The 27,455-nt window shown below is 42.9% G+C and overlaps 2 protein-coding genes across 10 annotated transcripts in view; one reads left to right on the forward strand and one right to left on the reverse strand.

Annotated features, from left to right (window-relative positions):
• LOC126536002 (putative fatty acyl-CoA reductase CG5065) overlaps positions 1–27,455 on the forward strand; it is a 95,343-nt gene that overhangs the window by 54,942 nt on the left and 12,946 nt on the right. For 2 of the 3 annotated variants that reach the window (XM_050182887.3, XM_055073480.2), the window contains exon 13: positions 599–8,565. In XM_050182887.3, coding sequence (XP_050038844.1) covers positions 599–752 — 154 coding nt within the window. In that variant the 3' untranslated portion in view covers positions 753–8,565. Of the gene's footprint in view, positions 1–598; positions 8,566–26,854; positions 26,975–27,455 lie in introns of those variants that run through there. The other variant, XM_055073482.2, reaches the window with a different exon arrangement.
• The window catches only part of LOC126536001 (fatty acyl-CoA reductase 1-like), a 98,425-nt gene continuing 93,563 nt past the window's right edge, over positions 22,594–27,455 (reverse strand). For 6 of the 7 annotated variants that reach the window (XM_055073474.2, XM_050182886.3, XM_055073475.2 and 3 more), the window contains 2 exons: positions 26,549–26,676; positions 22,594–24,145 (listed from right to left, as the gene is read on the reverse strand). In XM_055073474.2, coding sequence (XP_054929449.1) covers positions 23,989–24,145; positions 26,549–26,676 — 285 coding nt within the window. In that variant the 3' untranslated portion in view covers positions 22,594–23,988. The remainder of the gene's footprint in view (positions 24,146–26,548; positions 26,677–27,455) is intronic. The other variant, XM_055073478.2, reaches the window with a different exon arrangement.

Genomic DNA, 27,455 nt, shown 5'->3' on the forward strand with positions numbered 1-27,455 from the left:
TGGCACGTAAAACCCCATAATTTAATTTTTTAATTTAAGTTTTTTGGAAAGCAAAATGGCTTTGTCGTTCCTGAGCTTGGGCTCTGCCTTAGTTTAACAACTCGCATTCGAGGAACCTGTCATCACATCGTACAGTGGCACACTTATACATGGTATTTCCAACGGCATGTTACGATGGTTCAATATAGGCAATATTTTGGTATATCCAGGATCAATTGGCTGTTTCAGGTAAACAATTGACTTGGCCATGTTCATGCATTCGTATAGCTCTAGAACAGGTTTCTTTATTGCCATGTTTAGCTGCAGCATCTGCCTTTTTTGTACAGAATAAGTCAGAAGTATGTGTCATATTCAATGGTTCCAGATGGAACATATCAATCTAATTGAAACGAATAATATTGTTGTCATGAGAAAGGCAGGAAAAATTTGTTGCCTTAAAGAAAAGATGCACAACATAGATGAAAATTATCGCTTGCGGACAAATAAGCCCCAAGAGGTGCTAACTTTTTCTTAGAGTGCAGTTGTGTGCTCGATCAGTAATTTAAGCTTAACCACTGTCATCACTCATCGTCGTATTTCTCTACGTTCACTTTCTTAGGCAACATGCAGTGCATGTAGCCCTGAAGGCACTTCTGCTGCTTGGTTTCCTGAGGCTGTTGCTGGGCCGCTCAAAAGTGGTGCGGCAGCTGTTGCAGCTGGTGATGGGACTGCTGACGCAGCTGCTGTCTGTCATCCGCTTCAGCTCTTTCTAGGCACTGCATTTGGGGACGTGCCTGTTCTTTTTACAATGTTTGCTTTCAGAAAGCCACTGTTTTGTTCCATGCAGCCTTGACCTAGTATTCTTTAATAGTGACTGCTAGTAAGCATTTTTCTTAACCTGTTCTTTGCCACGGAATACCCACAAGCACTTGCTCATGCTGACCATGTGGGCCTTTCACTTTGGCTACTTCTCTTAGGAGTTTTTTGCTTTCATCAATGCTGCCTCTGATATTAGTTTTCTTCGAGCCCACCCAAGAAATGCATTATAAAGAAGGTAGTGTCTGTGTTGAAAGGCACGACTCACTTTCCTCCCAAGGTTCCATTTTTTTGTGTATTTTCTTGATGACTTTTAGTTTTTGCAATTTTTGCACATATCTGCTAATGCCTGCTTCTGTTCAAGTAGAAAGCTCGAGGCTGTCTGGAACAAAGTCCGTGTCCATGCTCTAGAACTCCACAGTTATCATGTTCCTGTTTTTAAATGCTGTTGGTCTATTTTGTGAAAATAACTTTGCATCCACAAAGGCACAAGAATAAGCAAAAACCTTTTATTATGCGGCATTTATACGAGGTATGCAAATGTATGTACCTTGCTGTATTGTGGAATTCTTTTGGTTTAAGGAAGTTTTGATGTTTAAGTTACATTGCAGATTTTACAAGCTTGCCTGCATGTGGTATCATTGGTTGAAATATTTAGGTTAAGCTGTTGCGTGTTAGATCAGCTGGCAGTACTGAGCTAATGCATCAATTTACTCAACTTACGCACCTACTTGTGTGCATACATTCTGTTCTTTGTTGTTATTGCAAAAAGCAACAGCAAGCAAGCTGCTCAGAAAAAGGTGTATTCTGCATACGGCTCTATAGTACCTTGACAACATTCATTTACACCCTGTGCATTGTTTATTTAGGGGTGGCGACCTGACTGTGGTTTCAAAAGTGGTATCAGTCGTGGGAGAAGGTAACTTCAGTGATTAACGAAGCCCAGGTATTTAACAGCTTCTAGCATTTATGACAAATCATATGTTGTATGCTTTAAGCTGCGCAACTTTTTTATCTGCATCACTTCTGTTTACTTGTGCTTGCATTTACATACTTCAATGGTAGCAATAGCTGGAGCCCCAAAAGTCTCGACATCTCGCACAAATGTGAAAAGAAGTATGTTTAATTTTGATGATGCGAGCAGCAATAGAAACATTATTCATGACTTCGACTTTCCTACAATAAATAAAAATGCAGTATTTGCATGATTCTAATGTGCACCTTTTTGAATCAAATGTGCATTCAAATTTGCATGCACGTTACAACCGTAATCAATTCTACTAAAAAATGAAAGCGATCCTTACTAAAAAGGAAAGCTCAGTGCAAGGTAGCTAGCCACACTTCCATTGAACGGAAGTTATCTTATGCCTTGGTTTGCAGTCGCCATATTCCTATTTGTTGTATGTGTGGCATTTCTAACGTATTAGATGGAAATGAAGACGATTTTCTGGGGTTGGTAGACAGCAAAAAGGAGGTGTCGTAGGACACCGATAGTGACTTGCCACTAAGATACAGCTGGGTGTGTGTGTGTGCCTTTGTATGTTCCATAAAGTTTCAACATGGTATGTGTTCACTCAGGTTTCGTTACTTGATGTGCGCGGTAGAATTGGCACCAAGTTTTTCTAAAAATATATTTGGGTAGTAATATAACTGCACATTGCAATGGGGGGCACGGTAGAATCGTGCAAATACGGTAGTATACTGTCATGAAACATCACTTGATCAAAGCATGCACAAATAAAGAACTTTAACCCCTGCTGAGTTGGTCAGATAAACTGCAGTAAGCCTCATTGGACTATCAGTTAGAGGGTGTCACACACACTCAGAAACTGCTTTAAGGTCGTTATTGTCATCAGGACAGTAATAAAAAGCGTGACCCTAGGCAAGCCAGCTATGTCACCATGTTCTGCAGGTGACACCATTGCTGGGTGAAGTAATGGCCAGATGTCAAGCAATTTGTGTGTGTTTCCTACTGTCAACTGGTTTTAGTGGACAACTAATACCAATTAGCCAGCCTAAGATTTTCTTCACAGGCAGAGCTGATAGTGGTGGTTCAGACAAGTATTGTTTGTGATATAGGATATTGACATTGATGTTGAACATGGCTGAGGCTGATTACCAGAGGTTTAGTCATTTAATTGTGTAATGGCAGTAGGTAAGACAGTTTTAGCACCTTGTAACTAATTGATATTTTACACCGTATTTATGTGTTTGATGTAGCTATTTGAATCAAGTCAGTGTGTCTGCTCATGGAGAGCACCAGTGTTGTAACCGTTGCACTCAATTCAGCATAATTTTGTTTGGATGCGGTAGCATTTTTATGAGGCACTTTGAAACACTGAGAGTGAGTGGGGCATCCCACAGCATAGGGCGGAAATGTTTTTTATACAATGGAGCATGTGGTGGGTGCCTAACATGCTCCCATTTCTGTTTTCATATTTCTAATTTTCAATCTATATGCCTAGTGACAGCTCCAGCTGATATAGCATTAAAAGTTCTATTTTCCTCTATATAAACTTGAAGATGCTGGCCATCTTTCAGCATTGTCTTGCCTGCACAATTTTTTTACGTGTATACTGAAAATCTGAATTTACATTTTATTAAGACCTTTTGTTGCCATGCATTCAGGTTATTCTTTAACACTCTCTCATTTAAGGCTAAACCCTACGAGAGTGATTTTGTGCGTGACTGTGATGGCTTCGAGCGCCAAAACGAGCCATTGCTTGAACAGATTGCTTGATCTTGTCGCTCGATTGCTCAGTTCTGGAAATCTAGAATTCGTCGTTCCTCACCCAAAAGTGCTATGGGCAACTAGCCAATAGCGCAAAGCTGGAACTGGATGTACATCACTCAATTACTACCGATTGTCACACAGAACAAGTAAACGATTGAATTTTTGTACATGCAAGGATAAGATGCGACAACCTTCTCCGTGGCATCGCTTTTCGCTGTCGTGTGCAAGATTGCTTGCATGGGGTTTATACATCACCTAAAAGTGAAGAGCAAAAAGCAAAACTTTTTTTTTTTTAGAAGCAAATTCTGGTAGCTATGATGAAGTGGTGCAAAATATTGCTAGAAGAAAATGGCATAGTATGTATTGAGTGTCTGAATTTAGAAATCTAACATCAAAGGGGCATGCCTACTGGCTAAACTGCGATTACAATAGGCTGTACATAGGTGGACTAGCACAGAACTAACTGCACTTGTTAGAAATGAACAGTGCACAGGTGGCATAATTTTTCTGTCAAAATGCTACACAAAGCCATCGAATATGCAAGCAAGATGATGAAGTCTCGTTTAATGTGTCAGTGCAACAACATACATGTGAGATCGAATTTGTGTCTTTTTTTAAAAATGTCTGAGCTTTATGCGCTACATACTGTGCCGTACCAGCAGTCTACCCATTGGGCCCTTTGGGAGGATGTTTAAGTTCAGTGAAAGTTGGCTTGTTCTTCTCTTGCCTACTTTTTGGAACTTGTGAGGTCAGGGATCTTTGTTTTCTAGGGGCATGGTGTCGGGAGTTTTTATTTTTTCCAAGGGTTCTTAACTAACAAAGAAGGATGCATGTTTTGCTGCAGATACCAGCAAAGCATTGCACATTTAATGCAGGTTTGTCACCAAAGTGAAAAGTGAAAGCAGGACGTTTAATGTACCTCATTTTTGCCCACCTTTTGGTTGCATTCATAGAGAGGCCTGTTACAAGGCCTCTTGTCTCCAAAGACATTTTGAGCCCATAATGGCATTTCTTGACATTGGGCCCCTTAAAACATCTTGCAATTTTTTTTTAATATTTTGTGTAGGTTCACTGTCATCACTCAGTAAGCCTTTCCCTAAGTTTAGTTCTGGGTTGTTTGTTCAACTGGCTCTGCAGTAGCAGTTGCAGTTAAAGAAAAGAGAAAAAAAAACATGTATTCAGGAAACCAAAGACTTGTTTTAGGGAAACTGCTCTATTTAGTAAGTGCTTCTTCAAAATGTGTGCCTGCATTGCATTTCCTAGTTAAAAACTCATTGCATGATTCTTTCAGCCAATTGATTACATCTTTGTAAACAGATGCAATATAAACTGCCATTTGAATAGAACAAATACTGTCTTGCTATTTGTCGATGCAGAAATTTGGTACTGAAACAGAAACCTAAAGCATTCTTTGTAAATGTACCATATTCTGTTGCTAGGGTATACTGCAGTTTTTATTCCTACTTGGCAACACAAAGCTGTTCCTGCATTCATCAGCAGCTATGTTATTCCTCTTGTGCTTTTTTTCTTTTTTTAATTATGTGCTCTAATGAACTGCACTTTATCCACAGTCGACTTTGCAGGTTTCTTTATTTTTAATTGCGCACATCTGTAAAATGCATGCATAGAGTTGCCATTACATCTGCATTAGTTGACAAACTTTGCAAGCACTAATCAATAGAAAATTTAATAAGGTACAAGATAAGCTCTGTGGCTGTATGTGATGAACTGTCTTCTCTATGTGAAAAGTTTCTTGCAACGACTTTTCTCTTTTGTGTGGCCTTCTCTTCAATGTGCTATTGAGGTCACTGAGCTGCAACATGTGAGGTGTGGCTGGAGCATGCTCAGGGGCAAGCTAATGATCGCACAAGCGAATGATCACGTGCACAATGTACATTAAAGAAAAGTCTCGTGTGTTTTGTCATTCTAAAGGTGGGTGTCAACCACATAGCGTTTTCAAAAAAAAGTTTGCACCGTTTCTGGCCCTGCACTGAAAAATGGCATGCCACTGTTCCATTCCTACAAGTTCTTCACTGAAGGTGATGCAGACTTCTGATTTGTTTTCTTTGAAATGAATAAGTAATGTGCATAAACATTGTATTAATGTGGTATGTAGCAGTATACAGTTTGGTCATACTTTTTAAAAAAATTCTCCTCCGAGGCACTGGAGCTGAGAGGCATTCCCACAAGGAACTCCTCTTTGCAGGAATTGCCGAAAGGTGTTTCTGACAGCAACTGCTTCACTCGAAGGGCAGTGCATTTAGAAGGTCACTCGGCAGAGTTTAGGAAGAGCTTCAAGGCACGTAGAGAGTGTGATTGCATCTTTGGAGTGACGGAGCCCTCTCCACTTTTGTTCACACTGTTGTCACTCCCACTTCTTGCCAGAGTGCACTTCCTCTATGCCTCATGCGTTGCAGTGCAAACTGGATGCGGTAGCAGTATATATACTACGTTTTGAGAGCGTATTTGGTTGACGCAAAGTTCAGTTATGGTGGACTCTTAGGAATTGCAGTTTTTGTCTTGGTCCATTTTGCAGCTGTGCTGCTGACTGCAATGCCATACTGTGCTTCACAGAAAATAACTGATGCAATGACATACTAGTTTATGCTCCTGTCGCACACTTTAAATGTCAAGTGCATTTCTATTTTCTTGCTTGCTCTATCGAGATTTCTTGTGCATGTAGTCACTGTTGCAGTCAAGTCCACTGCAGGTTGTATGTGCTTATGCACATCTTTATGAGCCATTGCTGAGAATTTCGTTGTGGCCATTTTGTTATACAGAAACAGAAGTGGCACTTGACATTGTTCTTTCGTGGTTCTTTTTCCTGACTCATGTTTTTCCATTTCAATTTGCGTGTCAGTGTCACAATTTACACTCGTGTTTTAATTTTGGCCACCCAGAGCGCAGAAGCGTTTTATTCTTTTTCTTGGTATCAGTGTTTGTTTGTGTACATGTGTGTGTGAACATGTGTATCTGTGTACCTGTTTGTGTGCACAAGCCACTTTCTGGCTATTGCATATTTTTTCTGCATACAGTCCCTTCCGTTCTTTATGGAATGGGCAGGTGTAGGTGAAGGCATGTTTCTTTAATGCCTTTATTATTATAATTATTATTCATATTGTTTTGATAGCAAGTAGCTACTAGCTGATATGCAACATTTCATGTTTTGCTGTTGTACACTAATGTGTGTGCATATAGAAAAAAGGAATGTGTGCAGTTGCTTGATTCTATAAATTGCAGGTCACAGTGGTTACAACACCTTCTAGAGCAGTGTAATACTTCTTATAGAAACTTTTTTTTTTATTGCAGCATTGCTGCCACTTTTGACAACTAAGGTTATCACTAAGCTGTATTTTTAGAAGCAAGTGTTTCGAGCACTTTCAAGTGTTGTTTTTTTCTGGAACTTTGTCGCAAATTTTATGCTTTTGTGAGGCACTAGTTTTGCCTTAGTACTTCAGAGCAGTGCCTACAAATCATAAGAAAAGGGAACGTTTTTGGAGAATTTTTTTTATCTTAATGATACAAAACTGTAAAGGCAAACATGGTGAGGATTTCCTGTGGAAGAGATAAATACATATCACGATTTTGCTGCGGTTATAGTACTTTCTGCTGAGTCAATCTTTGTAAAGGACTAGCTGTGTCGGACAGTATTCAGCTTTGTAGAACTATTGGTACCTGCCAGTGTATTTGGAGAAAACTATTTGTGTGACAGTAGAACAATTGCAGTAATGTAAACAGAGCTTCAACAGCTGTGGAGAGCTGTACAATGAGCCATTCATAGTGTATTTCTTGCTCACCAATAAGTATGTCAGTTACATTCTCTCTTAAAAATGCACTTGCAGTATGTTGATGCAGTTATACATTCCCAGGCATTCAAAGTTTTTTATTCCTGTCAGTCTAATCAAAGCTTGCTGCCATATTTAGTAACTTTGCAGGTTAGGTAATTGGCATGCAAAGTTCCTTACGCTTAACTGCACTTTTTCTTCTTCGTAGATAAGCTAGGTAATTTCGTTGTTACAAGCAGAGCTTAGCTGCGTGCACGGCCTGGAAATGCCAAAAGATAACACTTGGGGCAGTGGTGCTGACTAAGACAAGGTAAACAGAAGTTCTTCATCCTGCCATCTGCATGTTAGTGCATAAGGAAGCTATTCTCTGTCTCACTCAGCCTGGCATAAGAAATTTATTAATCTTTAAGGCTTGGTGTCGGCACAGCCTTCTAAAAAGCAAAGTGCACCACACGAAACAGTACACAAAACAATAGTTAGATTTTGTTAGGATTGAAGGCTTGCAGTGAACGTTAAAGAGGAGCGATCGAACTTGCAACCCAAAGTCCAGAGTTTCCATAAAACTTATCCAAGGCACCATTCAGGCAGTCCCTTTTGCTAAGCTTATTGATATTTTTGTATACGCAGTGGGCCAACTCTTCTGTTCATATATACGGTTTTTGAGGATTTTAAGCTGGGACACACATTATCACACAAGGCACATTTGTCCTTTGGTATAAAATGGCATAGTTGTAAGCTGTTACGGATTTTTGATGTTTGTTTTCTATGGTGCCTATTGTGGCAGTAATATGGTGGAGGCTTGTTTAAAATTACATGCTCACTCTCGTGTCGCTTTATGGTTTGGTATGCATTCTTGCTGTTGTGTGGACATAGTTTATTTGTTCAGCAGATAGTCAAACTACTAACACTTATAGCAAGTTCAAGCTATTAAATGCAACTTTTTTGTTCTTAGTACTGAAAACCTTCTGATAGTGGTTGCAGCCAAAACTGACTAGCACATTTATTTTTAACGTTTACATGTGTAGTGTCTTTAGCGTCCATGTGGTGATTGATTTTGTTTCAATTGACATATTTTTCAATCTCACCAAGTGACAGTATACTGTCCATTTCAGTAAAAAGCAATTTGGGTGGCTGTTTGTGTACACCGAGACATAAATACAAGGGAAAGGAATTATACAAAGGTCTTTGATGTCAATGGTTGATATGTCATGTACTGAAGACTGAATGTCAATAAAGAATTTTTCAAGTTAACAGCATGGCTGAGATCTCGCTGCAGTCTTTTCTGGTAATATGCAGACAGACATTGCCACTGTGGCTTTTCTTGTATGGTTTGCTGGCTTGTGCAAATTTAAATGCACTTAAGTCAATGGCATTGCCCGGGTAATAACTTTCTTCAAAGGTCCAAACAAGACATCTATTTACGGGAAGGTGGAGACTTCAAATAGTCAACAATGGTTGAACAAGTGACATCTCGGGGTGTATTCCAGTGGCTATGGCATTGTGCTGCTGAGGTCACAGGTTCGATCCTAGCTGCTACAGCTGCATTTGGTTGCAAAAGGGTCGCTTCGCGAACCCTTTTGCAAACTGATTGTTTTCTTGCGCTTGTTGTTACTACTGTGTGGAGATGTTGAGTTGAACACAGGCACTACACTAGATGGCATAGCAGAACAGTTAAAGCTAATTGCAGGGGATATTCAAGAAATTAAGAAAGAAAAATATATAACAAACACTAGACTTCATGCAATTGACAAGAAACTTGAAAAGATAGCTAGCATTGAAAAACAGATCTCGGAGAACAATAAAGGAATTTCTAACTTAGAAAAAAGCCTGATGGCTATGGAAAAGAAAGTAGAGGATCTGGAAAACCGGAGCTGTCGGTCCAACCTTGTCATATATGGCATTGAAGAAAAACAAAAGGAATCAACAGACATGCTTCTTGAATTGGTAGAAAAGAAGATTTTAGATGGTATAATTCAGATAAAAACTAAGGGAATCGAAAGAATCCACCGCCTAGGTAAAAAGAAGCAAACTGATACTTCTAGACCTAGACCCGAAATCCTTACACTACTAGACTGTCGAGACAAAGTTTCAATCCTCGAGCACTGCACGATGCTCAAGGGCTCAGGTTTCTCTATCAGTGAAGATTTTTCTTGTAGTATTCAAGACATAAGAAGCTGTGGGATCAAACGAAAGAATACCGGGATAGGCACGAAAGGGTGTTGCTAGTCTACGATAAAGTGCTTACAAATGGTCAACTTTTTGTTTGGAATAGTGACCATTACGACTTAGTTGCAGTCCAAAAAAATGAAGGAAAAGACTCCTTACAAAGAGTGACTCGAAGTCGGCAGAAGTAACCCTACTGAATGTGAACGTGTGAAGTCTTGCGAATAAAATAGACCAATTCGAAGCTCTTGTTCTAGAAATGAAACCTAATATTATTGCCGTCACAGAAACATGGCTTCACTTGGATATTTTGGACCATGAAGTCTTGCCGCTGAAATATGTGTAATGCGCAGAGATAGGGGCACTGGAGGTGCAGGCGTCTTACTTTTCTTTAAGAAAACTACGATGCACCGTTTTACCAGATAACCCAGAAATTGAAGTGGTGTGGTGCAAACTGCAGCTACAGAAAGGCTATATATTTGTAGGAGCTATCTACTGACCGCCTAACGCTGAGACGAGCTATGTGGAACTTCTTCTGGATTATATGTACGATCACATGACGGATGGCAAGATTATCATGGCTGGTGATCTTAACCTACCTGAAATGGAATGGTCGTCAAAAAAAGTGCGAGGTGCAGCGAATGACGTCGTATTGGATATGTTGTTCAACCTCAAGCAACTGGTACGTGTCCCCACATGTATCCAGGGCAAATCCAGTTCTAATCTAGGCGTTGTTCTTGTTGGTGACCATTTCCTGAACGACCAGACATGCACTGAAATCTTAGACGGCATAACCCGCCGTGGTTGCTCAGTGGCTATGGTGTTGGGCTGCTGAGCACGAGGTCGCGGGATCGAATCCCGGCCACGGCGGCCGCATTTCGATGGGGGTGAAATGCGAAAACACCCGTGTGCTTAGATTTAGGTGCACGTTAAAGAACCCCAGGTAGTCAAAATTTCCGGAGTCATCCACTACGGCGTGCCTCATAATCAGAAAGTGGTTTTGGCACGTAAAACCCCAAATATTATTATTATTATTATTAGACGGCATATCCGATCATACATAAGTCTTATGCACACTGCCTCTACCTGGTCTTGTACGACACCACAGCCCTGTAAAATATGTCTGCTCTGTTGAATGCAAGAACGACGACGCAATAATCACATATTTCACTCACGAATTTCTCGACTTTTCAGATTGTTGCTCAGATAAAAACTCATTGATAGATCATATATGGTTGCAATTCAAAGCACATGTGAAATAATTAACGTGAAACATAAAATTAGTAGGCTGAGGAAAGCTAGGAGGTCTGGCTTAGCCGATAATTTCACTGCTCAGATTTCCGCGTTATCTAAAACATTGAAAAGCAAGATATGCGTTTCCAAAATGCACTACTATGGTACCACTTAAAGCCCCTCCATACACGTTTCCGCCGACCAGGTTAAGTACCGCCAACCTGCCCTCCTCCTCCACGCTCCTCTCCCACTCACCGCCTTAGCTTCTGGCATCAAGCGGAACTTACGTAGCTGCAGCTTCCTGTTCCGAGTGGAAGGGACACTATGTTTTTTTAGCGTTGTTTACTTTTGCGTCGAAGTAGAGGCTTTAATTGCACCAGCTGCGGTTTAAACTGTGAATGCGATTCCATCCAAGAACCACCGCCTATTGTAATCAGCGATCTGCTCGTGTTCGCTGCTTCGCGTCAACCTGCGATGGGTTGTGCCACGAGCGACAACGTACAGTGGAATGTAGTGCTCTGGGCGCTTGGAGACCACTGTCGTTTTTCGTGCATTTGTAAAACAGCGACCGCGAACTACTACTTCAGCAGAATACAACAGCTTGTCCCCTTTGCATTCTTCTTATGGTGACTGCCACAGCTCTGCTAAGCATGCACGGGCGTCTCACCATTGTCTAACAGCAGTCAAAGCGGAAATTCCTGCAGCGCAACTCCAGGAAGCGGAAACGCCAGAACCGGAAATTTTTAAACCGGAAATGCCGGAACCGGATTTGGTTTGAGGGGAAAAGGCGGTGCACAACAAAGGTTGTCGCTACTTAAGAAAGCGGCGGTCGCGCGTGGGTGGAGGGGCTTTAGTACCGCTCTAGCAAAGTTCATGAAAATGTCACCAGCAAAATTTTGGCGTTACACAAGTGGTAAATATAGCGATCGAAAAGCTCCTCCTTCAATAGAAACGAAAGATAAGGCAAATCATTTCAATCACTACTTCCAGTCTATTTTTACAATCGATAATGGACTAGTGCAACATTCCCCAATTATCCCATCTACCAAAAATTAATTACTAGAAACCCCAGAAATAACCGACAGTGGTATACTGTGTCTGCTATTAAACCTTGATGAAAAGAACAGCTGTGGCCCAAACGGGATACCGGGCGCTTTTCTCAAACGTTGTGCTGAACCAGTTAGGAAGTGTCTATGCTTAATATTCATAAAATCTATCCAGGATTCAGATTCCTTCCGAATGGAAAGCCGAAAAAATAATCCCAGTGTATAAATGCGGTGACGAGACGATCCCACCAAACTACAAGGCCATTTCCTTGACATGTACCAGCTATAAAATACTCGAGCATATTGTCCTTAATTTCATCACAAAATTTGTCGAAGACAATGATCTACTACACCCCAACCAGCACGGATTTCGAAGAGGCCTATCGACCATAACGCAACTTGTCGAGGTAATGCACGACCTGGCCCAAGGCATTACCGAACACCCCCAAATTGACGTCATTTTTATGGATTTCTCAAAGATGTTTGATCAAGTTTCCCATGAAAAGCTAGTTTTCCAGCTGGTCCCCAAACTTGGGGATGGGCTAGTGACTCGATGGATATCAAGCTATCTGTGCATATATATAAACAATTTGTGCGATGCAGTGATCACGTTTCTGACACATTAAATGTCACATCCAGTGTGCCCCAGGGATCCGTCTTGGCACCGATATTATTTTTGTAGTTTATAAATGACCTGGCAGTCAACATTAACGCGAATATTAGGCTATTCGCAGGTGACTGCGTAGTGTATAAAGAGGTTAAAGCTACAGTGACCTAATTGAGCTGAACATTGCCCTGAATGAAGTAGTAAGTTGGTGCTCTAACTGGCAAATGGTGATTAATTCAGACAAAACAGTTGCGATGTCAATAACAAAAAACAGGCTTAGCATTTCCTTATGGTTTTAATAACGTCACGCTCCGAAATGTAAGCCAGTACAAATATCTTGGTGTAATAATAACTTCTGATCTCAGTTGGGCAGTTCACACGGAAGCTATAACCATGAAAGCAATGAAAAAATTGTTTTCCCTTAAGCGGACGCTGCGGCACGCTGACCGTGATGCTAAACTTTTAGCGTACACCACACTTGTCAGACTGATTCTAGAATACGCCAATATAATCTAGTTCCCCTTCACAAGTAGCGCTATCAGCATGCTTGAAAACGTGCAGCGCAAAGCAATTAGATTTATTTTTAACCACTACCGGCACCTTGATTCCCCGGCAGAATTGCTACGCCATGCAGGTTTGCCCTCACTCCACAGTTGAGCTAAAATTCACTGCCTGAAGTTCTTATATATGCTACTGCACAACTATATTAAGATAGACCACACAAGATACGTCGAAACTAAACAAACAAGGCACCTACATCATACACATGATCTCGCACTCCAAGAATATTCGTGCAACAAACCGCATTAAGTATACTTTTTCTATGTATTTATTGTTGGAGGTCCCTCCCCAGTCTTTGACTATGGGACCTCCTAGAGTTACTTTTTCTGTAAACATTTCAAATGCATCAATAAACTGAAACTGAAACAATACATTCTATTATTCTTTTCTCCCTAGATGCATTCAGGAATGGAATACTCTTGACCGACTTGTAGTCGAACAGCAAAGAATTGATGATTTCCTTGAGCTGTTATATAACTCAATATGTACTCATCAGCCTGATGTCATAGTATTTATTTGTATTCTCTATATGATTATTTGCTTTTTCTACTGGCATGCTTGTCAATAGTCATATTCATACTTACGGTTCTACGTATATTTTTTTCTTCTTATTTGTACTTGTTTAGCATATCTGCCCCTGAGAATTACTATTATTACTGCTTCTTTCTATACCCCACTCCTGTAATAACCCTGTCAAAGGGTTGACAGCAGGTATGTTGAAATAAACAAAATAAATTTTGATGGGGGTGAAATGAAAAAAAAATTGCTCTCTCTCCCGTAATTGAGAATACATGTAAACATGAAATGACAACCAGCAAAGCAGATTGGTTGGAGATGATACTAGCCACAATCTTAAAATGGGTGTAGTGCATGTTCGCAACAAACAGCACACTACACCACACCTCGCCGCACCACACCATACTGTGCACTGGTCCATATGGACACTGCCAAGCTAGAAGAAGAAAATTGGCTGAAGGTGGCATGACAGGCAGTGAAAGACGTCAGGGAGATGGAACACACTGCCTAGCTAGAAGAAAAGGGCCTGAAGAAGGCGCCACGCAGCATGGCGCCATCTCTTCAGGAGACTCAAAACCCGCACTGTGGAACTCGCCGACTGCTAGCATTCAGAAGAGCACTGGCAACCCTGTCTCGGCACCAAAAGATGATAATGAAGTATATGGTGCCCTACATCTGCCTTTTGAATGTCACTACTGAAAATGACATTAGCTATTTGAATTTGAACATTAGGTATCATTAGCTACTAGTACCATCTTCTGGTTTTGAAAGAGGCTGGCTTTAGGGTGGTTTTTCGGCAAATGGTTCAAGCTTTGTATTCTCTACCAACTTCTGCTGTTCTCATACAGGATCACGTCTCGGAGGCTTTCATTGTGGGTCGTGGTATATGGCAGGGGATTCTCTCTAACCTGCCCTCTATGTACTTGCTTTTGAACCGATTCTGCAGAGGTTGTCCTGTGACAGTAGAATTGGCAGGTTTCTACTCCCACCCGGTTCCCCTCCAGTTGCACTGTTCGCCTGTGCAGATGACTTGTCTATTGTCGTCCCAGAGAAGGCACCAGCGTGCACAGTCTTGGATGTCGTGGACGGTTACTGCAGAGGGAGTGGTGCAAGGTTGAATAGGCCAAAATGTGCAGCCATGTACTTGAATTCCACTCCGTCCAGTTCGCATCCCGTTCATGGTCTACCTGTGAAAACACGGTTGCGAATTCTAGGTTTCCAATTCGGTTCAGATTGTCCGTCTCCTGAAAACTGGCAGCAAGCGAAGGAGAAACTTGAAATCAGAATTCAGGAGCTCAGCGCATTGTCGTGTCTATTGACAGCTCAAGCAACGATTCTTCGGTCTAGCACGCGAACAGAGTTTATCGTGGATAGGGTTCCGTTTCATCTTCTTTGGAAAGGGACAACTGGCTATGTTGCTCGGCAGGTGCTCAAGCTGCCCAGGGATAAGGGAGGACTCTGAATTCCCGACCTGGGCATCGTGGCTACTGCACTACATGTCAGGTGGACCCAGGTCGCTCTTAACTCAGACATGCTCCCGACTCGAAGCTTTAAGTCCTTTTTTTTTAGCGCTTGACTCCATTGGTTTTCACAATGCACATTTTCCCTCTGTGTGCCTCTGCAAGGTTCACCCCGGCATCTATGTAGTTTCAACTCCAATTCAGGAACTAGGCGATATCCTCACCCCAAGTCTCTTGCCACATTGTCATAGGTATGATCTGACCTTATACAGGCCAAGCTGGAAGCTCATTATGGCGAGCTTCCTTGATGCCAGGCGAGATATGCTCGTGCACCGCCTGGCGCAGGGCAGCCTTCCGGTGAGCTACAGATGATTCACGGCCATCTCGACACGTGGGGTGTGCCCTTTTTGTGGTGGTCATGAAGATACAGCTCATATTCTTTCAGTGTTTGCTTTTCGCCGCTCTTCTTGAATGGATAGCTACTCTTTTTAGCCTCCCAGGTGTTCTATTTCAGACTGCCTAAGCAGGCAACCAGATCGTGCTACTTCTTGTCGAGTGTGCATACCAAGTTGGTTAGCATGCTGTGATCCAGTTTTTGGGGGGCGGGTGCCTGGCTTTCATGAAGTGCTTGGAAAATCAAGGAAGGAGGCCTGGTTCCATCTCACCCGGGCAAGGCATCGATTAGACGAGAAGTTTCTTGAAGTGTGCGCTCACCCTGCTGTGATTTTTGATGAGCTAGGTGGAAAGCTCTCCATTAAGTTATGATGTATGTGTCTAAGGTCGCACGACTTGGCTGTGCATGCCAGTCGATTCACGTGTTTTTGTTTGTCTTAGTGGAACCCAGAGTCAGAATTGGTCGTAGTGCACCCTCGTGCAGTCGTGCTGCCCTGTGGACGGCTTTGGTGGTCTCCATAGTTGTTTGCCTTTTCTTTGTTAAGGCAATCTGAGGGTCTTTCGGGATCAAGTCCTGTAAGTCAGACTTGGCTGTTTGTGTGGTGAGCGCAGTAGGTCAGTTCGCGCTGATCTACAGTAGCCCCCTTGCCGGAAAGGACCGTTGGCCCGAAACAATACCCCCCCACCTAGTAAACCTAGCTAGGAGTTGGGGACACTGGGGTCACTGTAATGAATAATGCTGGGTTGATGAGTTCACGTAAGCTCTGGGACACTATACTCACGGGTACCTAATCCTCTTCTCATCTGACAACGGTATCTTGGTCAGCTTTTGTCAGTTTCAGGCAAAGCAATGGTCAATACGGAGTTTGCGAAAAGAGCAGCGAAGTTTCTGTTCTTCATGGTGCCAAGTGGTGCAAGGGCTCTACTTGGGCGAAATTGGGTCGGAGCATTCGACATGCCTCTGGAAGACATAAGCAAGGTTCACCAGGTAAGCAGTGCACACACAAGGGTCGGTCGTTATGGCTCACTGTTTGTTAACCGTATTGGGACATTTGGGGGCGTGCAGACCAGCATAAGAAATTGAGGGAAACACAGCCGATACTTTGCATACCTTGCAATGTACCAATTGCACTGCGCAATTTAGTAGAGGGAGAACTTAAATGGCTACAGTGAGAAGCCGTCCCGAGTCCTGTTCGGTCATCGGAATGGGCAGAGCCCATCGCGCCGGTGCTGAAAAAGGATAGTATGGTGAGGATCTATGGCGATTTCAAACTAGCAGTCAACAAGGCTGCCATTACTGAAGTGTACCCCGTACCGAAACTGGAGGAAATGTTGTTGAAGTTAACCGGGGGACAGACATTTTCGAAACTAGATCTGCGAGACGCCTATCAGCAGATAATTAGATGCTGTGTCAAAAAATTTTGTTATCAACACAAAAAGGCCTTTTTCAATACAATAGGATGCCATTTGGTGTGGCTTCGGCACCAGCCATCTCTCAAAGGACATGGAGGCATTTTTACGAAGTTGCGAAGGCACAGTGCTGTACTTTGATGACATCCTTGTAACTGGATCAACTAGAGAACAACACCAGCGGTACTTGGTGGTAGCGCTGAGAAAAATGCAGGAAGCCGGGTTGAAGATGAATTTGAGCAAGTGCTTGTTTTTCCAACCAAGTGTGGAATACCTTGCACATATCCTTGATGCCGAGGGTTTGTGGCCAGCACCTGGCAAGGTTGAGGCAATTCTCAAGGCACCCGAGCCAAATAATGTCAAGGAATTGAGCTACTTGGGCCTGATAAATTTTTACCCAAGTTTTTTACCGAATGTGTCGACAACACTCCAGGCCTTGCATGAACTCTTACAGCAGGGCACACCCTGGAAGTAGGGTGGAGAGCAAAAGTCAGCTTTTGCCAAAAGCAAGACACAGCTCACGTCAGCATCAGTGCTGATGTACTACAACCCTATATTGCTGCTCCTCATGCATTGCGACGTGTTGCTTTTTGGCATGGGAGCTGCATTAGCTCACAGGCTAGAGACTGGGGTAGAATGGTCAGTAGTGTTCGTGTCCAGACGACTGACGTCTGAAGAAAAGAACAACAGTCACTTGGAAAAAGAGGCCTTGGCTGTAACATTTGCAGTCACCAAGTTTCACCAACATGTTTCAGGATGCACATTCGTCATTTTTTTCTGACCATAAGCCATCATTGGGTCTGTTTGGCCATGATAAAGGTATCCCTCAGCGACGTTCACCGTGGCTGTTGCACTCGGCTTTAACACTTGCTGCTCACAAGTACCAGTCAGCACATCGTAAGGAATCAGAGCTGGCAAATGCTGACGGCCTCAGTTGCCTGACACTAGCTGACTGCCCAGAAAAAGAACTCGAGGTTGGCGAGGCTTTCATGCTGGGAAAAGAGCACCCGACCTTGTTATCATCGGCAGCTGTGTCCTTAGCTACCAATCGAGACCCTTTAATGGCCACGGTTCATGAAGCATTGTGGCATAGGAAGAAACTATCAGGGGGAGACGAATGGAAGCCATTTGCTCAACGCATGGACGAGTGCTCAGTACAAGAGGGTTGTGTTCTCTGGGTTTGGTGAGTGATGGTGCCCACAGCTCTTCAGCAGGCAGTCCTAGGGTTGTCACATGAGATATACCCTGGCATAAAAAAAGTGAAAGTGGTCACAAGGCTTGGATGCAGACATAGAAAACAAAGTTAACGGCTGCGCGAAGTGCCAGGCAGATCGGCAAAATGAAAAACCAACGCAGCAGACCCCGTAGCCTTTTCCGGATCGTCTGTGGTCAAGCCTGCATGTGGACTTTGGGGGCCCATGGCAAGGTTATTTTCTAGTCGTGATTGATGCCTACTCCAAGAGGGTTGAAGTCTTTTGTGTGCACGGTTCCTCTGCAACAGCCACTATATCGTGCCTGAGGACTATATTTGCCACCCACGGCTTACCAGATCTAGTGGTGAGTGACAATGGGCCGGTGTTTACCAGCAGCGAATACGAAGAGTTCCTAAACAAAAATGGAGAACGAGTGATAAGGGTAGCCCCCTACCATCCAGTGTCTAATGATGCAGCTGAGAGGGTGGTCCAAACGATAAAAAAAATTGAAGAAGGCCGACGTGCGACACTTTGACACCAACATATCAAAAATTGTTTAATTACAGAGCAATAGCCCACAGTCTTACAGGTCGTGCACCAGCCGAGCTGCTTATGGGCTGCCAACTGAAGACTATGCTGGATATGCTGCATGCGGATCTGAGAGTTTGGGTTGGCTGAAAGCAGTTGCAACAAAAGGAGAGGGCTGACAAGAATACAAGAACAGGAGGACCGCCTCAGCCTGGCTCAGGAGTATGGGCACAAAACTTCAGAAGTAGCCTACCATAGGTGCCCGCGAATGTTGACACAGCAACAAGTGCATCATTTGCATCAGTGATTCTCAAAGATGGCTCCTCATGGATACGCCACGGTGACCACTTCAGGCCGTGAGCATCAGAAGGATCAGCTGCAGCACAACCAGGAGGGAATAAGTGAGACTGACTCTCGAGTTACAAATGCAACAACCAGGAATGCTGCAGACAACCGAAATGCAACAACCAAAAGTCTCATTGACCACTGAGATGCCCAGCAAACAAGAACCAGAGGCAGAGAATCCAGAGGATTGGCAGAATCAGTATGTAACCCAGCAGTCAGCTTAGCGTCCCGATCACTGCCACTTGGGAAGTCAACCAGGCATCGTCATCCAGCATGCGCTATTCCCTCTGAAGCTCGAACTGTCTTTTTCTTTCTTTTTGTATGGGAAAGGAGTGTTATGTTGTAGTGCTAGAGCCACCACGAGCCAGTGGTGGCGCTTTTCATATGGCAGCACCTACGGTACAAGAAGGCAACCAGCGATGAGGATTGGCCAAAAAGAGCCAGCCTGAGCGTGCTACATGTATCAAATAGACATCTACTCATTCCTGTTCAGCTTGGTGTCTTCATATCAACTGGCGATGAGGCCCCTTTTGAGGCCACCAAAGCGATGTCTCGGTGGAGTTCGCATGTCACTTGCCGCCTGTGACCCTGCTTTGCAGTTAAGCGGTGCCATTCTTGAACGCAGTCAGCCATGGCTTGTTACATGCGATCGAAGTGCGCAAGAAGCAAAGTTAAACAGTTAAATGAGTCAACACAATCAGCATTCGGATGGAGGGAGGTGGTGGGGAGGGGCACTGGCCTCCCCGCCATTATAGTTTTCTCTCAACAGTTCTGCCATCGCCCATATTGATTTTTTTTTTCATGCAACCCGGTTGTAACAATTACGTGTCATAATAGTACAATTTTCATGGCGCTTGAATATTTTTATAAGTGGGTTCGACTGTATTTCTTACTAATGTTTCACTATAAAACTTAAGCACCATGCAACAGTCGACATACAGTGACTACATCTACAAATGGGTGGGAGAAGCAAACATTGCCACATTGCAAAACTATGTGGTTTGTAGTCATTGTGTTTAGAGAAAACAAGAACAGAGTGTTTCACCTTTCCAAGATTTTATTCCATTTTGTAATGGCTCTGTCTGCATTGCCTATTTTGACAGGTACACAGAACCTCGTCAGTAGCCCCCAAAATGGATGCTTGTTCTAAGAAGCTTGCACTACCATGCTAGAATTTAGTGACAAGGACAATCTCACGACGTCTCTACTTTTATCCTGTGTCATAAGCTAGTGCCTTTGCTATGCACTGCACCACTCTTGCGTTGTACACTTTGGCACTAAGGAAATATTTAAGAAAAAGCAGTACCTCAGTCAAACAGATGTACTGGTGACAACTGTGTCATTTAATTGCAAAAAGATGTCCTAGAGGAATACAGCACTAGAGCAAAGGTAAAAGTACTCATTTGTGCACTTTTGTCATGCCGGCCGGCGTATCAGAAATTGCTTGCAGCCTTTATACTGTAGAAAGGGGTGAAATGGAGCAGCCAGACTAACTACTTGGCAAACACTCGTATGGCATTTGATGGGCAGTAAGGAATGTACAATGATTTCACAAGCTAAATGTGGTGGCTTCCACCCCTCCCCGTGTTGCGGACAAGTCTGTGCTAAGACCAAGCACTTCGAAGTTCCTCATGAGATGACTCTTATAGGGTATGCGGTGCCATCCAGTCTCAAAAAGTGCAGAGTGGTACCATGTACATGAAACAACAGCCTGCCCAGCAGCAGGAGCAGTTAGCTTGCTTGAACTACAACTTGTACAAAGGTTTCAATACCTCAGCAAAATAAGTAGTTGCCCATTAGCATACCAAGCACAACTATTGTGCACTCACCATTGTAGGTGAACATTGTAGCTGCCCGTCTATTGCTTGATGTAGTCACCAGTGTTAAGTGTTCTTTTTCTTTTCTAAGAGGTCTTACACTAGGACACACATGGGAAAGAAAACAATACTGTTTGACAATTGAATGGTTGAGGTCTGCTGTTGACCACACTTATACAGCTGTATACAGTCAGCTGGTGCCTTCTGCTGCACTGTGCCTTCCAAAACTTGGTTCCTTGCTCTGATGGCCAGTCTCTTGACATTGCTGTTGCAAGCTACAGCACCAGTTAAGAGGCAGAACCCTCTCAGAGTTCTCACTTGGATAGTGGCCTTCAGGAAGCTTAGCATTACATAGGTTAAGTATCATTTACAGCCCTAGAGCCTTGTCAAAAGCTATAATCAAAGCATAGATCCTTCTAAAATACCGTATATAAGGGCCGCACTTTTTTTTCTAGAATCCTGGCTGGGTGCAGCCCTTGCACGAATCGGGCTGATGACAGCCCACTAAAGGTTCGTACTGTTTCCGCAACTGTAGCAGAGGGTAAGAGAGGTTTGACGTAGTAGTTCTGCGGAAACCCGCAAGGTGGAGAGAAGTAATGAATAAAGGCAAAATCAGACATCCACCCGTTCGTAGCAAATGCTACAAAGGAAACCCATACGGGTTGCTCGAAAGAAAAGCCTCATAGTTGAAGAAAAATTCTTAATTCGTCCCCGACCAGGACGAATTTTTCTTCAACTATGAGGCTTTTCTTTCGAGCAACCCGTATGGGTTTCCTTTGTAGCATTTGCTACGAACGGGTGGATGTCTGATTTTCCCTTTATTCGGTAAGAGAGGACATAAGGCTGCAGTAAACAACCTCAGATGCTGGCCCATCATCCCTGACCTGCGCTTACCCAAACAGGGCTCCCTTCTTTCTCTAGAGGCAAAATGCCACCGATCTGACTGGAAACACTGCCAACACAGCTGAGACAACGCGCCACACAAAGAAATAATGACGCAGTGGCGCTGCCCTGAGCGGCATCGACAGAAAAGCAGCTAGCACCATCTAGTGGCAACGAAACTAACATAGCCTTCTGGCTGGTCATTTCGAATTTTTTTTCCAAAATATTGCCCTCCAGTGGGGGTGCAACCCTTACACGAATATATATGGTGAACCCTCGCACAGTTGCACAGCATTGTTTGGTGAGGAGCAAATGGTATGTGGCAGCAGAAATAATTCCATACTGAATGCAGCACTCACTGGGAACAACCAAAAGCTTCAGTTTTTTGAAGATGTGCTTGCTGCAGCATTGTGGCAGCACAACAAAGTGGCCTATGCATTGCCGAAAACAGAGTTCAATGTGCATTTCTTCTGACTGGCTTCTGAGAAAAAGCCACAGACATTGTTACCCTAGCAATTGCACACAGCGTGATTGCACTCTTTGCAGTGCAAAGCAAGCATGCTTCAGTTGAAAGCCAGACACGCAATGCACACAAACACCACTACTCGTTATGCATAGCCAGTCTCTGCAGCTGGGTTGGGGGGCAAGTGGCACCGTCCAAGACGGGCAGTGTATCGTCCAACAACTGCAGACTCAAGGCACTGGCTGGAAAGCACTGAGACAGCGGCTGGCATTGGTCTTGTCTAGAGTGATTAGTGTTGAGGAAGTGATGCTGTGTGAAATATATTAGACTCTATAATGCTGTACACTTGAACCAAGACCACAGTTGTTCAGGAAAAGAATGCGTGTTCATGCTGCAGTGGCGATTGAGTGAAAACCGAAATGCTGGTAGTGTTGCAGTTTTAAATACATTGCAAAAATCTTGCTGGTGTATACAAGCTTTTGTGAAATCTGAGACAAGCGTAGTTGCTGTGCCCACAGATTGTCGCAGTTTAATTCACTTTGCATGCTGCTGAAAAAATTGCCAGTGCAGCCCCGAGCTTCATAAAAGACCTAGTGTTCACCAATGAAACCTTGTAATGCAGACATAGCATGCAAGCTTCAAAGAAAGAGTATGACTAGGCCTTCAATTCAAATCTTTCTACATTTAATGCCAACAACGTTATACGATCCCCCAAAAATAAGCTGACTCTCCCTTTCTAATCACTAACTGTCACCTCATTAAAAAGAAAAAGGCCTACGTATATGCTTGTAATGTACAGCATTCTTGTAATTCGTGATTGTATTGCAACATATCACTCGAAGAAAAAAAATCTGGTTACTTACACAAGCGCAGGTAACCAATGTTCAAGAACAAAAACATGCAACAAAAGGCACAAGGACACACTGTAGTGTATTAGAAAGTTTCCACTGCCTAAAATCAAGAGCACTATGGAGCGACAATGGCATAATCCTAAAAACACTTGGTCAACACAGGCTTATCACATTCTTCAACGCCATCATCAAGGTGCATAAAAAGAAATGCTTACACAATTTCAAGATGCAAAAAGCAGGTACTGCTAAGCCCAGTTATTGTTGACTGAGAGCTAGCAAAATGAACTAGAGTTCTCAAAGAATGCAAAGAAACTAGATCAAGCGCTATACTTTGTGAGGATTCTTCTCCTCTGATTCTATTTGTCGTTTATCCATTCCACCAAGCGGCTGATCCTGTCAATAGTGAAGGCGCAGCTTCATGTGAGCTCTTCGCAAAGAGTAGAAAGAATGAAAACGTTAAAGAATTGTCACAAATTTCGGCCTCTGGTTTGTTAAAGGAGTCAGTAGAAGGATAACCATTGACTGTCGTTTAAAAATGTTTCCTTCATGGCAATTCTACATGCATCGAGATACCTGGTAATTTGTATCGGCTCAGGAAAATCTGAGAGGCTGCGTATAAGGCAGAAAGCTCAAACTTCCAGAGACAGTACAATTCCAATGCAATCTGGACTGTGCAAACTGTGCAACTTGCCAAGAAAGCTAGCCAAAAGCAGCACTTTGTCAGTGTTGCAGCATGCTAAAGCTGTGCTTGAACAGCAGAGCATAGTCTTGGCATGGGAATTCTAAGTGGCTACATAATGCCGAAATAGTTGCTGCAGCATTTCAAACACTGTACACATTGCAGAGATGCATGGTTTGCGCATCTGTGCTTGGCTCCTCAGTGCACATACAGTGTGTGCAGATCCAAAGTGCCCATGAAGTAGGAAGTATTTCTGACAGTGACCAAAGGGACAGCAGCAATGCATCCGTTTTGGACTGCTAAATACCCTATATGATTCGCATAGCCATGTTCACTTGAAGCTGCAAGGAGATCTGGTTCCTCGAGTGACAAATGAGTGGAGGAATGGTGGGAAGGGTGGCCATTTGAAACAGTCTCTGTGGCCACTGTCGGTGGGTGGCTAGGCAGTTTTTAGCAGCCATGGTCGTTGTTGGCGCATGTCATCTTGCACTGCACTGTTGTCACTGTAAGATCTGTGACAGCAGAGATCACAGGGTACGCAGGGAGGGCAGCATTTTGCACAGCCTCATGGCAAAGGTCAGCATGAAGTAGCAGAGGTTCCTTGCGGTCTGCGACCGTGTCATCAACAGTCGCCACACAAACGTGACCACAAGGAGGTTGAGACACAAGTGCATGATATAAAGCCTGTAAAAATAATAAAGGCCATTAGTGGTAGCCATGAAAACATTTTCGGAGTGCACCAGTAAAACACAACTGCATGAAATGCAAATGCACCTGAGACTATTGAGCATCAGGCAATGGTAGAGTATTGTTTACTTTTCTGAAAAAAAAAAGTCTCCATTCATGCCACTCTCTCATGGTGCATTGTTTTGTGTGGCGAAATGGGGAAATAGTGGCTTTTCGTGTACTTTTCAACATAACATGTCCACACATTAGTATTCAATGGCTTATTTCTCTCCCTAATTACTGTAGAGTGTAATAAAGCAGCTTTGCCGAGGCTAATAAACCAGCAATACATGAGTAGATAAGCCCCTCAGTGCACACACATATTTAAAGAGGGTGATCATCGATGGCTTAGTGTGACGGACCTCACTGATGCCTACTCAGCTTAGAATTGCTGCACTAAGCCAGTGATCTCGAAGGTAATGCTCTGCCTTACACTGAAGCCCCTCCATCCACATGCCACCGCACTTTCTGCATAGTAGCGCCAACCTTTGACATATATCGCCATTCCCCAAATTGTTGTCACACCAGTTACGCTTCCGGGATTTCCGGTTCCTGAATGTTTACTTTCACTGGTGTTACATGCTTGCACCTCTATGCAGCAGTAGCAGATTGCAGTAACGTCGCTTCCACTTGGAACCAGAAACTGGGACGACATAAGTTACGCTTGAAGCCAAAAGCTGAGGGGATTGGCGAGAGAGGAGCATAGAGGAGGAGAGTAGATTGACAAAACCTCCGTGGCTAGTGGTACTTAACCTTGGCGGTGGGAACGTGTGTGTAGGGGCTTTAACTTGCACAAATAACTGCTTAAGACTGGGCGCCACATTCCCACAAACAGCACCAGCAGAGGGAAGTGAAGAGATAGCACGAGGAGTATGTATAATTATGGTGCTTTTGGAGGAAAATCAAATAACATTGGCCTAACTGAATTTTTTTTAACATAATTATTTATCATTTTGTTACTGGTGGTTTACCGCTGCTTAACCAATTGCAAATGGAACATTAGACATTACCAAGAGCAAGCACCACATTTGCACAGTGGTGATGCCAAATGCTATGTCTGTGGCAAAAGTGATGCTTTGGACATTTGGAATACTAATCTATCAAAGTCAGTTAAAGGCAGTCAAGTCACTCAGTGTTTCAGAACATGCAGTATCTGGACTGAATATATATTTTGCTGCACATATGCATTATGACGCTGAATACAGGTTGTTAATTAACCTAATTTTGAAATAGCTGTGCCTGTTAAAACATCATTTCACTATTTGGCTTTTCTACTATACCAGGTAAGCACTTCAGGAAAGAAGTGAATAATATTTGTAACAAACTTCGACATAGTATGTAAGCACTACTTCCTCTCTAACCAGGCATTGATCTTGTTATACTTTTCATTAGGACATAGTAATTCGAGCACTTCCCTTAAATTAGTTGTTTTTCCCCCGATTATGATGTAGCTATTCCTGTTCTACAAATAATTATGTAATTAATAGTTGTTTGTGTTTATTAATAGGAATAGTTTGTACAGTATTCCCTGTTATTGTATTGGGCCGGTCGCAACTCATTTAGGCTATCAGTACAAATATCTGTCTGAAGTTTTCTTAATCATGTAATAAAGTTTCCTTAGATTGATTGATTATAACATTGTCATGATGTAATGACATGAAGAACCACTCAGTGCCAGAACTGTGAGTTACAAATCTGTTTAGTATTGGACAGACTTCTGCTTAGGAAAACAAATAACACTCAGAGCACAACAATAGCAGCGGGCATGGTCGTCGGTCGTTGAAATCAGATCTGCAGTGCGTCAGCTAATTATAGATGACTCGTCATATATTTCAGCATAAATTCTGGTGCTTGGGAACATTGCAGAGTGTACAACACCACTACTTGTGTTGCACATGCAATCTGATTAGGCAAGGTTCTTTCACTATCGAATTGGCAACATTTGTAAAAGTCCCGATACATGCAGGTCTTTTTTGCGCTGAGTGATAACTTTGTAACAGTGTTTAACCGGAATAGATGAGCTATGTATATGTGTCAGTATTATACCACAGTGCACCAGAAATCGAGAAATTATAATTTCTGCAACATGTAATTTGTCATGGAAGATGGGCTTTATTGAGTTTACAGACTTGAAGCCAAGCATTATGCAAAGTACACACAATTGCTAGAATTCCTGTGCCTAGCACCAGTTACAAAAGATGTGTGTCCAAATATACAGTGAAATGCACAGCTGTTCCAATTCAAGATTTTCCAGCCTACATTTTTCCACAGTGCATATGAAGGACTGAGTTGCTTGGTGAACAATTTTCACTATTTTTCAGAGAGCTTTAAGTGCATGGTTAGTGATTCCAAAAAACTTACCACTTCATGTGCTTTCGTGCTTCCGGGAGCTTGGACACTTCAGCCTTAAAGAGGTACTTGCGAATACCCAATACATACTGTTCCCAATACAAGTACCACTCCAGGTTTCGCACATCAAAGTTGAATAACTGCAAAAGAAAGGAGGTCCTTTTGTGCATGCCAAATTACAAGCATGCGCATGTGCAAGCATGGTGTGTGCGCGTATACACACATTTTAACCCTTTGACTGCCACTCCTGAGATAACTCGAGCATCTGCCCTCGCACGGCCCCAGCCACTCCCGCCTATTCTTGTTTTGTGTTTTCAGTGCACTCATTGGCTCTCAAAAAGCAACTCAAGCAAAAAAGGAATATTGCATACCTGTTTCATCTATGGAGAGAGAGGTCATCTAAACCATGCCAGCCAACTTTCCTGAATTTTTTGCAAGGTTAGCAAATATAAACTTATTCTATGATTTTATTAATGTTGCACTAAACTTTACAAAAAGTAGATTCTGCTCGAGATAAAAAGGGTTGGAAGGCACTGTAAGATGGGGCAGTGTAATGTTGTAAAAATAATGTGTACAAGAAAGGAATTGTGATGGCCCCTATGCTGCTCTTTCGTCGCATTGCAAGACGCCATATACCAGAACAGTACTAGCTTCAAGCAGGTTTATTCAGTCCAGCTTCTGAAGCAGGCGAAATTGGCAGTTGCAAGGTTGGTGAAAAATGAATGTGGTCTGAGAACAATCTATGTCGTTACTAAAATTATATGTATCCAAAAAAAGCTGTGTGCTCAGCATAAACTTTTTAAAAATATGCATGCAACCTTCCCCTCCGCCCTCTCCCTGGTTTGTCCAAATATCTGTGGCATTTTTACAAATTGTAAAGTTCACAGGCATATCTAAACAAACAAAAAACTTGGAGGGT

Source organism: Dermacentor andersoni, chromosome 4, assembly GCF_023375885.2.
Source record: "Dermacentor andersoni chromosome 4, qqDerAnde1_hic_scaffold, whole genome shotgun sequence".
Classification (NCBI taxonomy): domain Eukaryota; kingdom Metazoa; phylum Arthropoda; class Arachnida; order Ixodida; family Ixodidae; genus Dermacentor; species Dermacentor andersoni.